Source organism: Rhopalosiphum maidis, chromosome 3 (assembly GCF_003676215.2).
Source record: "Rhopalosiphum maidis isolate BTI-1 chromosome 3, ASM367621v3, whole genome shotgun sequence".
NCBI classification, from domain to species: Eukaryota; Metazoa; Arthropoda; class Insecta; order Hemiptera; family Aphididae; genus Rhopalosiphum; species Rhopalosiphum maidis.
Genome location: NC_040879.1, coordinates 33,293,877 through 33,312,777, shown reverse-complemented (window position 1 = coordinate 33,312,777; position 18,901 = coordinate 33,293,877). Strand labels below are relative to the sequence as shown.

Sequence of the window (18,901 nt, the reverse complement as noted above, 5' to 3'; positions counted from 1 at the left end):
TATGTATGGAAAATACATGAATAATGAATTATTTAAAGTTTAGAAAACTATTTCTTCAAACAGCGTTTAATATGTATTATATAGATTAGAATATCAGATAAAATAAATGAAAAAATTCATAATTTAATTAAAATCATCAAATTTTGAAATAGGGTTTTCTTAGTTTTTATTTAATTTGTCAAAATGAGCTGATGATGTTAATTTATATTTAGGAACATTTTAAGTTAAATTAAATGGAAAATTAAGAACATATAAAAAAAGTTCAGTATAATTGCATAAAAAAAGTTATCAAATTAAATTAAATAACAATATTGTCTTGTGTATAAATCTATTATACATTCTTCGTTAACAAACTCGATTATAACTCAACATTTCTCTTTCAAATTTTTTTTTATTTTTGAAGAATAACAAATAATGGTTATCAAAACTGTGTATTCTTATTTTTTCATACATCATTTAGTTGTCCGATTTAATTCAATTATCAATTTTCTTCTTCTTCCGTAATGTTTTCTTTTTTAATTTTTTTCTCTTTCTTTGATTTCTTTTCTTTTTTTTGTTTTATTACTTCTTTTACCGGAGACGCATCTTCTGGAGGTGTACTCTGTCGTTTTCTCTAAACATGTCAAAAATACAACACGTTAGCAAGGTACAATTATATCATTATCATAATATATATCACAAGGAAATTTGAAGTAGATATTTTACTATAAAAACAGGTGATTTACTTAGTAAGTTAGGACAAAAAAATAAAAATAAAATATTAACAATTATATGAACAAACTAATATCTAGAATAAAATGTTTTGAGGATTGGTACTTTTTTATCTATTGTAATATATAAAGCAATATTATATATCACTTTCAATGATATTAATTCAATAAAAAAATCATATCATGTTGTACTATACTATTCTGTTTAACTTAAAAATAACATATTAATTTCAATTACTTTTCTATTTTCTTCACTTTCATTTTCAGTTTTCATTTTATCAATTCTACAACATACAAAATACAATGCATTTAATAAGCAAATAAATAGTCGACGTATTAATAACTTACATATCCTTGTAGAATGTTTGTCTCCAATTTTCTGGAGTATTTTCATTAGGTTTACCATATTTATCTAATAAGCCATCTTTTATCATATTTTTTTTAGTACTAGCCTAAAAAACAAACAATTGCATATTAAAGTTTATAAAATAATGTACTGATTAAAAATATTTTAATATTTTCCTACTAAAAAAATAGCCTTTTGTACGTTTTAAATAAATTATGATTGTTTTTGTAGTTTAGAAAAGCATTAGTTATATAATTTTGACATAAGATAACTTAGACAAAATCCATATTAGTAAATGCATTAAATAGAAGTTACTTATAACATTTTTTATCATGCTCTTAAAAATGTATAGGCTTCAAAATTAAGACAGATGTGATTTATGAAACCTTAACATATCAAGATCATGGATGTTTAACTGTGGCAAAAAAATTTTCCTAAGTTTATGACAGCATTTATACAACATTCTAACTTCTAAAAATTAAATAATTTGTTTGATCATTATAATATCAATATTAATATTGTACCATTGGTCCCAGTCCCCATTTACGAGGATAGGTGTCTCGATCCATTAATACTCTTTTGATTTTGGCAATAATACCATGATCGCAACTTGAAATTGTAGCTGTTGTCATCAACGCAACACCTATTTGGTAGCAACAAAAGATAATAAATAAATATTTTTAAACTTGAAATTTATAAGCCTCAATAAAAAATATTCATATAAAATAAACTATTGATGTTATTAATTTTTTGTTTTAAATATTTAATATTAACATGAGGTACAGGTATTTAAGAATTAAGTTACTTTATTTACACTTTAAATTTATTTAGTTAAATAATTTAAAAATTTAAAATAATTTCATCAAATAACTCCAATTACCTAAAGCTATAGCTTCTCCTTTAGTTGAAACTATGACAATTTCCATATTCAATTCAATGCCATCATCATATCGTAATAATCCAGGCAACATAATTTTAGCTCCATAACATATGGCATTAATCTACAATAAATTAAAATTAAATTATGAATAAATTATTAAATAATTTTGGGTATTTGCACTTACTGCACTATCTTTAACAAACACACGTTTGTAATTTGTAAGTATGCCTTCGAGTGGTCTAACTACTCTTCTTAAATACGATTCATCTTTATTATTCTCAAACATCCATTGTGCATCCAAAACATCGTGCAATGTTGCAAGGCCTTCTTCTTCACTTGTAATACCTTAGGAAATATTAAAAATAAAATTGAAACTTGTGTAAAAAAAAAAAAATAACATTTCTGATAATTGAATTAAATCATTACCAGAACGATTTCTTCTAAGCTCGATCATTTGACCTCCAGTACCTAACATAAGGCCCATATGAACACAGAGTGTTCTTACATAAGTACCAGCTTCACACTTAATCCAAAATACTCCTACATTTGCTTCCTCATCATAATCCAATAGCTTATTTTCATATATAGTACGAATACGTAATTGACGTTTAACAGCGGCAATTAAAGGAGGACGCTGGAAAAGAGCTCCACGCAAAGATTCTAGTGTTTTTTTAATCTAAATTATAAAGCATAAATAATGTAATTTATTCATTGTTATTGTTATGTTATAATAAAAATAAAAACACTAACCTCAAGAACGCTTTCAACTGGATTATGAAGTTTAAATACAGAAATATATTCTTTTCCACTAGATTGTTGTGATTTCACAAGTCGTGTTGCTCTTTCAATGCATACAACCAATACACCTAAAATTAAAAACAAAAAATATTTAAATCATTATTTTAGTTAAAATTTTAACAAAAAAGTATATAAGTAAATGATATTTGGATAAGAAAAATTGAAGGACTAAAATCCTAAATAGAATTATTCTTCTATTGCATATTTAAAGTATATTATTATTTAAAACATTCTATTAAAATGTAATAATATATTTTATTTATGAACTTGATCCATCAATCATATCTCAACTAACACAATATATTGTATATTTGGCTAAAAATATTATTAAAATATAAATAGATACAAAGAAAACTACGAGGTTTTTAAATAAAAAATGATTAAATACCTGAAGTTTTTGGATCTAATGTTCCAGAATGACCAGTTTTTTCAACTTTTAGTATTCGCTTAATCCATGCAACTACCTCGTGGGAACTTGGATTGGATGGTTTATCCAAATTAATATAACCGGCTTTAACGTATTCTCTAATTTCTCGTTGCAGAGGATTTGACCCAAATGGTAATGGAGTGTAATGATTTGTCCGTACATTCATATTATCAAAATCCTATAATAATAATATAAAAAAATAATTGCTCAAATAATATTTGAATAGTTAACCACATAAAACTTAAACAACTTAGCTACAAACAAATAAAACTAGATTTAAAACAAAAGTTAATTATTGTAATAAGTGTTTAAACTATGAACTAATATTAATCTACACACGGATATATCACAATTTTGATATTGGGTTATAGGCTTGTTTTATTCTTGATTATATAGACAGACAACATTAACTATTAGTCCTTTTTATAAATAAAACAAATTTTTAATTTAATATTCAAAAAATGAATCAACTAAAGAAATAAAACTATTTACTTATAAATATACATAAAATATTTAATATTTAAAAATTAGATTATAACATATAAATATCTGTTTCTACAGGCATATAAGACTAGATAACCAACTTCATATAACATAAACAGCTCTAATGTAGGTTAGGTTAGGTTAACCTGCCATTTATCACTACTGGCAATATTTACATAAAATATCATAACATTATTTTTACTTTGATAATAAATCATAATCGATATTCTAAAGACATGTATTATATAAGCTGCATAATGCTAAGTAAATATTTCCAGTAAGACAAATGATAGCTATGCATCAGAAATAACATTGAATCGGCTATCAAGTGGTTTTATATATTAATGCTTATTTCACATGAAAAATAACAAGTAAAAATTGATAAAAAGAAAGTTATAAAGCATTGAGCTAAAAATTTACTTCATAAAAGAAATATTATTAACAATAAAACGTTGATTACCATTAATTGAATAACATTCTATTTTGTATAATATATTAAAATTGATTAAATTAATATTACATAATTAATGCTAATATTTACCTTCAAAAGCAGAGGCCAATTTGAAGAAGAAATCGTAGCAGCTTTTTCAGAAGGTTTGATAAAAAAAGGAATTTCAGCCTGGATTTCTCCCAAGGATTTTTCATCAATTAATACACCTTTAGATTTTCTGCTTTTCTTTTTTTTAACAATTGGCGAAGTACCTAGAAAAATGTTTTAATAAGTTTTACTAATGGAATATTAGGGATTATAAATTAGACATGAGATATAGACATTTATACTATAATAAAACAAAAAATAAAGTCAATATCAAACAAGTAACTAATAGTGTGCAGGTAAAAAAAACAAGACTTGATGTTTATTTGTTATCTTGTAAAAAAACTTACTACAATTTTTAATAGCAAAAAAATACAAAATGATTTATTTGTTATTATTATTTATTACTATATATTTCATTTGAGAAAATGAAAAATCCATTAAATACCTTAAGTTAGTAGATACAAAGAAATTATTTTTTGTTTCTTAAAAAGTAATAATTTTTTTACTTATTCCTTTTTACTAGTACACCATTCTAGCATACGTAAAAATTGGGTCTATCCTTTAAATCAACTGCAATTCTCTCAAAAATTAAGAACACAAACTTTCAAAAAAATATACAAGAGTCTGTTGTAGTTAATTTTTTTGTGAAAAGATGACCATTCCATGAAATGGTCATTCCACTTTAATATCGTGTAATTTTTTTCACAAAGTGGTCAATATATTTAATTTGCTAATAAACTACCTAGTAGAAATTATCATTTATTTTTTAACATTTACTTATATATTACAGAAATATTAATACTATAGATGTGAATTCATAGAATAATGAATTATATTTAATCTACTATAAGACTGTTAGTTTAAAAAAGGTATAAATGAATTCAAAATAAAAATTGTTGGCACTTTTTTATTTATAAGGTCTTATCTTTGCCTTTTTAAATTTTTAATGAATTTCCAATAATTTAAATTTTGAAGAGAATAATGTATTGATTTAAAATAAAATTTTGTTTTTTGCCTATGTAGAAAGGCTAATGTAGATTTTATCTCATTATTGAGGAGGTAAGATCATGTATGTGCTAAATTTGAATTCATTACAATTATCAATCATTACATTCAACAAAATATTCCACGAAGAAACAGATTAAATATTTATATTACTATCAAAGTAACTTATTTTACTAATAGTAGTATGATAGGTTGAATTAATGTTTGACAATATATTGCATTTGAATGTCATTGTGTGTATAGAATGTGATACAGATATTTCAAAAGTTTCAAGTACCTACAAAAAATATTTTTAAATTATAATTGCTATTCTTTGTTTAAATATTTCATTTTGCTCAAATTTGAACTTAAAATGTCAATAAAAAAATGTGTGTTCTTATAGATTCTAGGTTTCAGTATGAAATTACTTTGAGGAACTTTGTATACAAATGAATGTTCAATCTTTAAAAATAATTTATTTTTTAATTATATTTGTATAACTTTTAGTTCCAGTATAAATAGAAACTTATGTGTACAGCGCGGATTTATATTTTCTTAAAAATATTAATAAAATATGCTTTTATTATCAATTTAATCTTTTAACATTAAAAATAATAAATATAAATAATGAATAATTATTAACAAAATTAATAAAATAATAAATAATAACTCTAATAAAATAATAGTTAATAGAAATTATATTTTTTAAACCAAGTTTTTAATGTTAAATTTACAAACAAAATAACACACAAATTAAAATAATAAATTAAATAACAATATTATGTTAAAATAAAATTCACCCTTTCAATTGTGTCACCGTAATAACGGTGTAGATAAAAAAAACAAAGATAGTAATTTTATTAATCTTATGGTTTTTCTTAAATATGTAATCCTAAATATTAAAAATTGTTATTCATTTAGTTTTAAATTCTAATAGACTTCGAATATAAAATAATAACTTTTATCACTGGAGGAAAAGATGTGATAATTTACATGGTACCAAAATATTATTATCAATTATTTGGGTTGCGTCTTATTGTATCTATAAACTTCTATACTACAACGTGTAGTGCGATTATAGCAGTTGAAATCATACTATTCATAAACAGATTATCTAGTATCAGGTCTATGATTGAAATGTACATATTTTTTAATTAGTGAAATATTCAAAACTATGATTTTATATGAATATATTCCCTCAACATAAAAATATGCATTTATATGCAAAATACAATTATGTACTCACATTCTTTGTACTATAAATTGTTGATATATCTTACTCTCGTAGTTATGCATACATCCATTAAAAACAATTTAGTACATAGAAATCCATGCTATACTTATGTAGAATCTTATATTAAATTTATAAGACTGAAAAGATTATTTTATTCATCAAAAATTTCTCAATGTAAAATTAATTTTGAAATTCTAACATGTAATATATAAATTAATAATATAAACATTTAGAGAAAATTTTAAGTATCTAATGTTATTAGTTTTAAATTGGTCCAAAAACAAAAATTGTTTGTGGAGAAATTATTATTATATAGATGAATAAAGGACATTAAAAGACATCATAACACTAAAAACAAGTTTGCTTAGATTTAAAGTATGTCATTATCTGAGAAATATGGTGTGGGTTTCACACTAATTATTCAACGAGGTAAAGGAGTTTGAAAGTATACGTGTGACGTCATAAAGCCGAAGTCGGAAACAGCGGCGTATGTTTTACGTTCTAAAGTGTCTATATTAGCACAGCGATTTCAATTGTTAAATAAAATATTTTAATTTTTTTTTTATTTAACCTTAAGTGCTTTTTTGAGTTTATGAAACTGGTACGCAATAAAAAATTGTAAATTATGTATTTTATTTACCAAAATATGCATTTAAATTTTAATAAGAAAAATACAAAAAATATAATCACAAAAAAATATTTATTTATTGAAATACGTCAGAGATTGGCTGTTTGTCTTTATATAATATAATTTAGAAATACAATTTATAATTCACATTCAATAGTGAAAATAAGTGTGTTACATGCTACAACCACATACTTTTTAAATTTTTGAATATTTATGATCGGCGATTGGATCATAGTATTGATTTATATTGACTGAAGATCTGTTCAACATCACATGATGTAGTTAGCGCATATTTAAATAAAGAAATTTGTCCCGGTGTTTACAACGGATATTGTCCTCGTCTGATTCACCATTTAATGTTTTATTTATTGATTGTAGTTTTAAATCCTTTATTTTTTTTTGTAAAACTAAAGATATTCAGTTTTTAACTTTATTTGCGACTCTTCCGTTATACTCAAGAAGTCAATCCATACTATTTATTATAATCTGTAGACTTTCATGAAGTGTTAAATTCTTGTTTTGTAGTAAGTTTAATTATGACTTGGGATAAAAAGCAAAAATTACTTTTAAGTTTTAATATATACTAAATCATTTTTTCAACATAGATTATCAAACAATTCTTTAGTTTTTTTATCAAATCTGATTCGTCATCTAATTTTGAGATTGAAGATTTAAATGAATTGAACTTTGCCCATCATGTCAACACTGGTTTTGGAGATAAAGGTAAATTCGGAAACATTTCATGTAATTTAAGTATTCAGCTTGGAGCTTCTAAAAATATTTTTTTACATGGGCTATCATTTTATAAACTGTAGTTATAATATAGAAATATACAATATAACATACATTTTTCGCATTCTTATAATCAAAATATATATGGTGTATATTATAGGATTTATCATGTGATATATTATACTGTATTTTTTGAAATCATAAGGTTTTTTATACACACTAAATTCATAGCCCTAATTATCACTAATAATTTGTATGAATGTTTGAAAAACATTTGTTTACCTAGTTATGTTGGCTAAAAAAAAAATATAAATTATTGCTTGGATTCTTAAAACACAAATAATAGCTATAGGGTATTCTATATCAAACTGGCGAGACTATATATAATAGTAAAAGTATTTTACTATTACAACTGAAAAATAACTACTTTATTTTGAATTAATTGATTAATAAATTACATGTTAAAAATAAGTGAATTATTTTAGAATACAATTTAAACAAAGTGGTTCGAGGAGACATTTAGCCCCTTCCCAACTGGTTAACTTAAACAAATTGTAGCCCTCAAATTTTAAAATCAATTATTATCTTAATTAATAATATTTTATTATTAAACAAATATTAAAATTAATAACATAGATCAAGTATTCGGCGTATTAATTTCGGATGAGGAAAATACACATTAGGTATGGGCAAAACATTTAATAAATCTGCACGTTTTTGCCGGGACGACTATTCTTTGATACGCGTTCGTTACCGGCAAATAGGCCGAAAAAAATAAATAACACTCACCTGTGGAATCCATTTTTGAAAATGGTATTTGGCTTGCAATTTATATCGAAGAATGATAGTTGGTAAACAAAACTTAAATAGAAGATCGGAAGAGTGGCAAAACGACCACGACGTCTGAAGCCCTGAACGAAGTAGACGCGGTAAGAAAATCACGTGCGCGCTGCACTGCTGTGAACATAGTTTATCTGATCGATACAAACAATCCCAACATTTTTGTAGGTTAAGACCAATGCGTCGTTTGTTCGTGGATCGCGTCCCGGCACAATCAAAGTCCTCCTACAACGTTGTGTTATCCTCATCAACCTTATCACGGAATCATCGGAGGCATATATGTTGTTGTTGTTGTTGTTGTTGTTGTTGTTACTATACGTAACTACGAAGGTAACACCTAAACTTCAAGGTGTGGAATTACTCACTTGTGGACTCTTGTTCACTTTGTTTCGTGGTTCTTACTTGATGTTGCTCATTGTTAGGTTTGTCTTTGTTTTGGTCGTATTCCGTATTCCGTAGTCACCAGACATTATTTGATTACTTCACTAACTGTGTACTTGTAGTTCGCACAATATCAAAATAAGCCTTTTTCGTTAACGTTTATTTGCTTTATTTTTTAATAGACCTTAATGTCATGAGTATTACGGACGAACGGTACTATAGTGGTCGTATACGTTTAGTAACGTAACGAAAGTAACGCTTTACGTAATCTCGATATATAACGAAAATGTAATCAACATTACTTTTGATAAGTAATATTCTTGTAACATAATTCGTTTCCATCATATTTTTGAATGATTTCAAGTGTTTTGAAGTAAAAATAATAATGCTATAAATGTTATACTATGGATATTAGGTGTACTAATAAATAATATATTATGTTGTTTATTAAATTTTAACTTGTCCCAATTCAGTTTTCATAAGTTTGAACCACTCAACCACACATTCACTAGCATAATAATTTACAAGAAAAATATATCATTAATTAACTTTGCTTGAAGTATAAGGAAAATTGTCTATAGATAGGTCGTGTTAATTGATGTAATTACTCGTGTCTCGTATGTATATTGTTTATGTATTATAGTTATAGTTAATAACTGTTTTTATGTTATTACATATTTTTTATAATAGTTAGGTAATTGTTAACTGTTTAAAGAAATTATAGAAATACATATTTTATTTTATTTTTTTATTTTTTTATTAAAGGTAACATACTTAATCATTTTTGTAATTGAAAAGAAATAAAGTAACCTAATAACCTTTATCTTTTAGTAATATGTAAAGTGACTTAATTTACTTACGATTTACAATCAATGGTTATACGTTAGTCAGAAGTAGCTATTGTTAATTATTTATTAATGCTATGGCAATAAAAAAACTTGTATTCATCCTTTTGCTGAAGACAAGTGAAGTTAAAATGTCAAAAAGACTTGAAAATTATATAAAGTACCTATGTACTGGAAATGTTCATATTATAAACATTAAATATTTTTTGAAAAATTCAGTTAGATTTGTCTAAAAATTCTCATTTTTCCTTATTTTAATTTTCTCGTTTTTATTCGAATTTTTAATTTTAACTAAAATAAAATTGACTAACCTAGAATAATAATTAAAGCAGGTCAATTTAAAATGTAAAATTAATCAAATTGAACCAACAGTTAACATTTTTATGTAATACAAATAATATCACACTAAATGGCATAAATAATAAAAATAATAATAATAATAATAATGGCATAATACCTATCTGAGGCTAAAGATAAAAATTAAATTTGTAGCTATTACACAAAAAGTATTGCCTATTTTAAAAGTCTATTGTCAGTCTTAAGGAATTATTAATAATTTCTAAATTAATCCAAAATATGATGACAGCAAATTGGTCGTCCATTTAAAAAATAAAATAATCAGATAAAATTTTATCAGTTATAAGTTGTTTAAAGAATAAAAATCCTGTAAAAGCTCAGATTACTTAGTTTTAATAAGCTGCATCTAATCGTTTAAGTTTCTAAATTTTTGGCTAAAGAATATTTACTTAAGTATCTTTGGACTATATCGAAAGGTATATTTATATATTTACAAAGAAAACAAATCGTAAAAAATGTATAAAAGTTGCTTCATTGCCACGACTAAAAATTATGGATATCAATAGATAATTATTTATTATCGTCTTAATCTTGTAGTTTTGTATCTTATATTTAAATTATACCTATTTGTAATATCAATGCATATTTTGACTAACTAGTTTTTTACTTAAACGCATATACTTACTAGTGTTTTTAATGTTGTAATTTTAAGTGAAATACGGCTATACATGATTTCAACTTAAATTTAAATGGATTAGATTTGCTCAGCAAAGGTGATTGTATTTCTCTGTTTGTTAAATATGATGTACCTATGTGATTTGGTAAGTATTATCATGAAAATCAGTTTTGAGTCTATTTTGTTCCTTATATAAATGGATAAGGTACTTAATTTAAATGATAATTCTAACATTTTTTTTTATTCTAATTGCTGATTATAGTAGGTAGTTATACTAAAATCTATATTGAAATTTATAATTTTGCATTTATAAAATCAAAAGCAGTATTAAATTTAATAAAAGAATGGTTAGATGCAAAATATTTCTAAATAAAAAAAAACTGCTTTTAATTCTACCTCTAATTAAATCTTTTTGGTTGTTAATTTTAACTCTTGGAGTGTTATTAAATGTAAATGTAATGTTTTACAAAAAGTGGAAAAATATAAAAATTTGGGTATTATACTAGTTACTATAGATAGTAGATAATAAATTAAAATGGGTTTGCTAATTAATATTTTTATTTTTAATTTATGCAATTTTTTCTTTAAGATATTAAATAATATTTTAATATTAAAATGAAAAAGTTTATTTTTATTTGTACAATCTATTTTTAATTTTAGAAAAATGTTTTAGTGTTTTGCTTATAAAAAACAAAGAAAAACTAAAAGTAACAAATTATATTAATAATACTATCATCTGATTATTATTGGGCAAACCATAAACCTAGGTTTTATAGTACTAAGTTTATCTTTTATGAACTTTATGTCCAACATTTAGATGAGTTATTTTACATGAATGTATTATTATTAATATTATATAAACATAAATAACTATTGAGTATTGACCGTAGTGAACTATAATTCATAATCACTAGGTCACTAGATATAAATGTAACATAAATATTGTTTCGGGTAGTAATACAACTTTTGAATCTCAGTTTACACGAATTGTTGACTCAAATATATATGTAAAAATTTTAAATGTATGTAATATTAACTTAAACTCTTTCAAAAGTATAAAAGATTTTAAACTTTTGTTGTATAGGAGGTAACTACCCTAAATTTTAACAAAGTGTGAAGCAAATATTTATATTTATTTAAAATATTATTAGTTTAATAGTTTCTTGGTTTTTATTTATTGATATTTTTGTCTATGATATGGCATATTTATTTATTTAATGAATAATGTTAAGTTTAACTCATTTCTCACAGTATAAATTATAGGCTTATCAGTTATTATAGGAAGTGTTGCAAATTGAATATTTGTTTTTTTTTTTTTTTTTAATTTTAATTTGTATATATAAATCTTTGAAAAATAAATAAATAGTTATAGTATGAATTTTATTTATACAGAAAAATAGTTAATAATGTAGAACAATTATAAAGTATTGGCACAGCAAGTGAAACATTTTCTGTCAATAAAAATATCATATTTTTATGAGAATTAATATAGGCAATTTTCTAAGTGATTCAACTTGGGGTATGTAAATACATATATGCACAGTACCCAGTTAGTAATCACTAATCAGTAATTATCATTATTGTGTTTATAAATTAAATAACAGAACACTCTTGCATATTGTGCACTAACGCGTGAAAAGCGCTACACAAATATTAATAAATTTGTTTTTTTTTTTTAATTGTCAAAAGTATCTATCTTTTACCAATTATATCAACTAATCCATAACTCATACACAGTTTCTTAAAAATTAAAATATATATTAATATAGGTATGTGTTTGTTATGCAATTTATTTGAAAACCACGATTAAAGATATCTTTAATCGTGTTGAAAACTACATTTATGATATAACATTTTTTAACATCAATATTATAAACATTGTAAAATTTAAATATTTTAAAAAAAAATGGAAGAAATGTTTTCAAGTAAACTTCATTACAAATACAAATAATGTTTTCAGTTCTCAGAAGTTGTATCCGATGAATAATTTAGTTGGTACAATTGTTGTAGATATAAAATATGACAAAACAGGCGAGATCAAATCCCCTTAATAAATAATACGCATTTTAACATTTATATTAATTTAACAGTGAATGAACGTGCTTAATATTTTTAAATTAACCTATGCGGCAGTTAAAAAAATTATTTAACTTACAAACTTACTTAATAACTAATAAGTCATAATATGCTCATGTCATAATCATATTATTTGTTTAAAAAAATGTCTACTAATTGCCCCTTATAAATTGAGTTAATGCAACTAAATATAACTGGTATCAACCAATTTCTTATCAATGGTATAGGAGCTAACTACGCCGGAGCTATCTTTCACAGACATTCCACGATCGGCCGTGGGCTAATCGGATCGAGTCCGGATCGTCGTTCGATTATTCTAGTGTTCGCGTCTCGTACTTTATTATGATCATCTAATTTCATGACTTGATAATAATTCATAAATAACAATAACAACAAAATGTACGAACAAAAATGTCTGTTAACGTTTGCCGTACTGCACCACCTATTAGCGTACGGTATGGTCTCTGCTGGATCACCGACTGGTGTGTACATGGACAATGGTGTACAGACAGTTAAGCAAGATCTCATGTCGGTTGAGGAGCGAAACGAAGTTGAACAAGAGATACTGACCATGTTTGGTGTGCCGAAAATACCACGAAAATCTCCAAAGAACCTTGACGGTTCGGCACCACAGTTTTTATTTGACGTCTACAGATCTATACAACAAGACGGTTTACACGACAGAAAATCAAGAAGTGTTTCAGATATTGGTCAATACGATGATCGTACCGTACAAGATAGTGATGTCATTGTCACACTATACCTATCAAATCATTGTAAGTGCTGATAATCTGAACGTAATGATAATCATTAACTGTTAAAAATTGTTTATTCCCATTATTGATGACTTAATTTGCTTTATGTAAAGCACTTAAGTTAAGTAAATACTAGTATTTATAATCAATGGTTATATATATATAAGTAACCAGAATGCACAGTGGTATAGCTTGAACTTGGTGGCCTCAGGGACTATAGTTGACGGAGGCCTCTTTAAAAACAGAAATTTAATTACCCATTAAATAGTGAAAATGAAAGTTAAGAAGCTAATTAAAAGAAAAAAATGAATTGTAATAATATTTGTTTTTAACTATTTATAGATTCATTTAAAAATGAACTTTTAAATCAAACATATTAAAAAAATTAATTTCTTAGTATTTTTATTTTAATATCTTGATACAAGGATTGTGTCTTTTCCTTATGTACATTTGAGGTCCCAGGATTCAAAATATGCCATTGAGAATATACTAATATTCATATTTTATTTTTACTTCTTATGAATTTCAATCCCATCATTAATTTAACTTTCTGTCAAGAATTACCAATAAAATTATATGGCTAACTATCAAAAAAAGCTTATGTAAATAAACAATAAATAAATACATTTTAGAGACTTATTTATTTTTGCTTGTCTGATTTAATATTATTTATGTTGTTATAAATTAAGTATAATTTTGTTACAGTTAAATATTACTCATATGTTTAATTTATTTTTAGCTCCGGTTAGTAATGTTCGACATGAACATGGTAAACGGATTTTATTTGAATTAAATGATGTACCACCTGAAGAAACTCATATGATTACTTCAGCTGAAGTTCATTTGTACCAATCTGGAACTTTAAGTAGTGTTAAAAAGTATTCGGTAACATTGTATCAAGTATTAATTACAAAAAATGGGTAAGTAAATTATTGTTAAAATATTTTATTTGTTTATTATTCTTATTACAATTTATTTAATAGAGAAAAAGAATTAGAATTTGTGGATACCCAAAATACAACAACAGATTATGATGGATGGCTTCGGTTTAATGCAACTGGAGCTTTAGTTTCATGGACCCATTACTTATACCCTAATAGAGGATTATATGTTTCTGTACATTCTCATGACAATGAAGGTAAAATATGTTAAAAACTAACAAAATTGTTTTAGATAATTTTTTAAATTATGTAATAAATGTTGATTTGTCCATATTAGAATTAGATAAAAACACTGAAATACCTATTAATATTTTATTCTTGAATTAAAAAAAATAAATGAAAAAAGCAATAAATGGGAAAAGAAAATTTCAGTTTAGATTATATATATTCAAAAGATCTGTAGTTATATAAATTAATTTTAACCAAATTCAATACTAATATATAATTATTTTTAATTTACTATAATTTATTGTTAACAAAATTATAATATAAATTTATGATGAAAGAAAAAAATAACTTTATATGTTTATTATAGCTTATTCAAGTAGGACTAAGTATATATTTTTAACAAACTATTAAGTTGCATGACTTGTATCTAATTAGTGTCACATTCATTTTCACCCACATAACTATTATATTTATTTTATAATTCTAGAAATGTTTAATAAATAAAATTCATTGCTATCTTTGGCTATTCTTATAGAATCAAAGTATAGAATTACTATTATTTTAAAAATTGGATAAATTTACTACACTAAATTCTTAAAAAACTGATAAAAAATGTATTTATTTTAATTTTCATTGTTTAATATGCTTATTAGATCATGAAATCAAGCCTGAAGAAATTGGTATGGTGACTTGGGCTGATAAACATCAATTATCTGAAGCAAAAAAACCTTTTATGGCTGTTTATTTGAAGTCCAGAAATGGAGGTAATATAGTTGGTGGTCCTTCTCTTCAAAAACATTATAGACGAAGAAGAAGGAAAACTATTGAAAGTAGTTACAATTCAAACCCATTTCAAAGTAAGCAAGATTCATATAAAGATTTATCACTTCAGATTGTCTACAACTCAATTATTATTATTGTACTATAATCTAATCAAGTTAAGAGTAGTACTCAGCTGTCAACTGTGTAAATGCTTGGTATTACCATACGGCTGATTTTCAAATAGTTGACTAGTTGGGGTGACAAATAGGGTAAATCTTGACAGAGTGACAGTTTTTCAACAAAGCTAGTTGCTGTCGAGTATAGTTATTAACTTGAATAGGATGTAGTTTAATATTATAATGGGTTGCATGAAAAATTTATTAATTTAATAGTTCAATATAATGTAATTGACCAATCAATGGGCCATTAAATTGTGTTTAATAAACCATCAGCTCACTATTCATTAATTAAATATTTAGTGATAGTAGTGATAGTTAATGTAACCTGGCTTATAAGTAAAATAAATTATATTATTAAATCTATCAATTTGTGTAAAGTGAGGGAGCTCTGCAAAATTATTAGTTTTATTATTATTATATATATATATATAATTATGATATTTTAGTTGATTTTATTAGGAAATAAACTTATATAAGTATAAAAGCTCCAAATAATTATTGGTATATTTTTTACTTATTAATTAAACACAAAATAATTTTAAAAATGAATTAATTTAATTTTCTTGAATTATTCCAAAATGTAAACAAAAGACATGGATATAAAATTTATTAGTTTTTAGACTAAGAGTAGGTTGCATAAAGAACAGTCTGTAAATTTGTTACCTTCCTATAAGGTTTTTAATGAATGTATAGACTTTCTAGGGTGCATAAAGAAATATTAAATTATTGATAACCGTGGTTATCAAATAAATTAAACCATATTTTTTTTTGATAAAACCAAATTAAAAATAATTATGCGTAGATATATTAATTTTTACTTTTTAATAATCACAAAAACTAATTTAGTTAAAATAAAATATGCATTTAATATTAATAATAAAACGTGTTTTCTTATCATAATAATATTAACTGATCTGTAACTACTAACTAGTTATAGAGTCTAAATCGGATCTGCAGTTTACAAGTCCTGTGGCTACTGGCTGATAATTTACAGAGCCAGTAACTTTCCTGAGTGTTCAAGCAACACCTAATTTTATTTACAGATCCGTTAACTTACTTACAGATCTGTAAGTCGTTAGAGAATATTTATGCTAAATCTTCTTTTTCTTATGAGAAAATCAAGTTCTGTTTAAAATGTTTTTTTTTTTTTAATTCAAATAATTGTTTTAAGTAGAAAATAATCTTTTTAAGTAAAACACGTAATTATGTAATATATAAATAATAATTGAATAATATTTTTTTTTTATCATAATTATTTCATATAAACTATATGATTAATATTTTATATTTTATATATATAACACTGGAAACAATTATAAATAATAATTTTTATTTCAGACATAGCAGATGGATTTCAATCAAGAAGTTGTCAAATACAAACCTTATATGTGAGCTTCAGAGATCTGGAATGGCAGGTAAAGTTTATAATTTAAAATTTAAAATGCTGAAGTATTAAATTATGAGAATTATATCGTATTCAAATTTAAATGTAATCTACTATTCCACATAATATCATGACTGCATTACATTTGATTTTGAGGTATCAGATTAGGGGTTGACAATTAATTCCTAAGAGAGTTTAAATGATTTAAGAAAAAAGTGTTTTATAGTTTTATAGTCTGTTACCATTTTTTTTATGCTTAACAAGTTAATAACAAGTCTATACAAAAAAAATAGCACTAAAGTAAAATATTTTTGTAGTCATTTATTTCTTGTCTGTAGAATAGATTTAAACTGTGGGCCTCTAATTGCTGATCCTCGATACATTTTTTTCAGGATTGGATAATAGCGCCAGATGGTTATGGTGCATTTTATTGCACAGGCGAGTGTAATTTCCCACTCAATGCTCACATGAATGCCACTAACCATGCAATTGTTCAGACATTAGTGCATTTGATGAGTCCTCTACAAGTCCCTAAACCATGCTGTGCTCCAACAAAAATGGCTCAACAGGCAGTACTATTTTTTTTGGAAGATAACAATGTTATATTAAAGAAGTATAAAAACATGATAGTTAAAAGTTGTGGGTGCCATTAAAAATTGCCCATTTGATTTAAAATGGAAAGTACATATATGGCTGTTAACAAAAAAATCTGAAATTGACAATTATTTTTAGGAAACTTTTTTTACTCCGTCGTCTTAAGTTTATTGTTAACTATTGTGTAATTTATTAACACAACCAACTATTTACACAGATAAAAAAGGTATATTATTTATATACTATATTCTTTAGATCATAGTGATATTTTAAAAACAGCAAACAATTTATATTTTAAATTAATCAAATTTACTTGACAATATTTTTAATGATATTATAAATACTTGGATTCTAACTATAGAATTAGATAGTGTCAAATGCGAATCAGAATTTTTATAAAATTATTTTTTGTTATTCATTTCAATTATAAATATGAACACGATACTATTTTATTTTAATTAGTTTAAGTTAAGTTAGTATAATAACTATTTTAAAATCTCTTATTTTAGGAAAAATATATTGAATTTCCTAACTTTTCATGTTGAAAAATAATTTGCTATTTTATTCATAGTAGCAAAAACTAACTCATTGAGTGTTAGATACTTAAATTGTAGGTGGGTGCTTACTGGTGTTTATCGCCAGTAAAATGTAATGACAATAAACTATTATCTTCAAGGAAAATATAAAGTTTACTGTTACTTAAATACAATTTTTATTTTTATTTCATATTAAAAACAAATTTATTTACAATTATTTAATGAATCAATGTGTATTTAACACTAATTGCATTGATGTTCAAGTTAATTCAAACTTAATAAAATGAAGAGTCAAGAAATTCTTTTTTCAAAGTTTATATTACTTTATTCATTCTAGAACACTTAAATTATTTAATTTAATTCTATTAATTAGCACATTTTATAAATATTGAATTAAGTTAAAATCTATGGAAAAAATTAAAGCTAATGTTTAGCCTTGTTAAATTGTATAATTTTTTCTAATTTTTACATTTGATATATAAATAAATAGTAATTTAATTATACTAAATATTTTTAATAACATTATTAATTTCATCAGCTTATTATGACTGGAAACTTATTTAAATTTCTAATTATGTTTATTGATTTTGATAAATAGTTGTATCAAATTAAGGTTTTTTTTTTTATTTATTTAATATATGGCTCTTTAATTTAATATGTTAAGTTTAAAAAAACCTTTGTTACAAAATTAGCATTGCTCAAACTTG

General features: G+C 24.1%; 2 protein-coding genes across 2 annotated transcripts; one reads left to right on the top strand and one right to left on the bottom strand.

The window, feature by feature from the left end:
* Window positions 1–246: 246 nt before the first annotated feature.
* On the bottom strand, window positions 247–8,740 carry LOC113555729 (H/ACA ribonucleoprotein complex subunit DKC1). Its single transcript, XM_026960250.1, has 11 exons — window positions 8,550–8,740; window positions 4,186–4,346; window positions 3,123–3,339; window positions 2,687–2,802; window positions 2,363–2,612; window positions 2,121–2,281; window positions 1,937–2,057; window positions 1,581–1,699; window positions 1,059–1,162; window positions 949–994; window positions 247–613 (listed from the first exon to the last, which is right to left on the bottom strand). The coding sequence occupies exons 1-11, from the start codon at window positions 8,560–8,562 to the stop codon at window positions 482–484; spliced, it is 1,440 nt and encodes a 479-aa protein (XP_026816051.1). The 5' UTR covers window positions 8,563–8,740; the 3' UTR covers window positions 247–481.
* A 4,395-nt stretch (window positions 8,741–13,135) lies between these two features.
* LOC113555730 (protein 60A) lies at window positions 13,136–18,596 on the top strand. The gene is made up of 6 exons (XM_026960251.1): window positions 13,136–13,651; window positions 14,370–14,550; window positions 14,614–14,768; window positions 15,393–15,596; window positions 17,019–17,095; window positions 17,457–18,596. The coding sequence occupies exons 1-6, from the start codon at window positions 13,273–13,275 to the stop codon at window positions 17,715–17,717; spliced, it is 1,257 nt and encodes a 418-aa protein (XP_026816052.1). The 5' UTR covers window positions 13,136–13,272; the 3' UTR covers window positions 17,718–18,596.
* The last annotated feature ends 305 nt before the right edge of the window (window positions 18,597–18,901 follow it).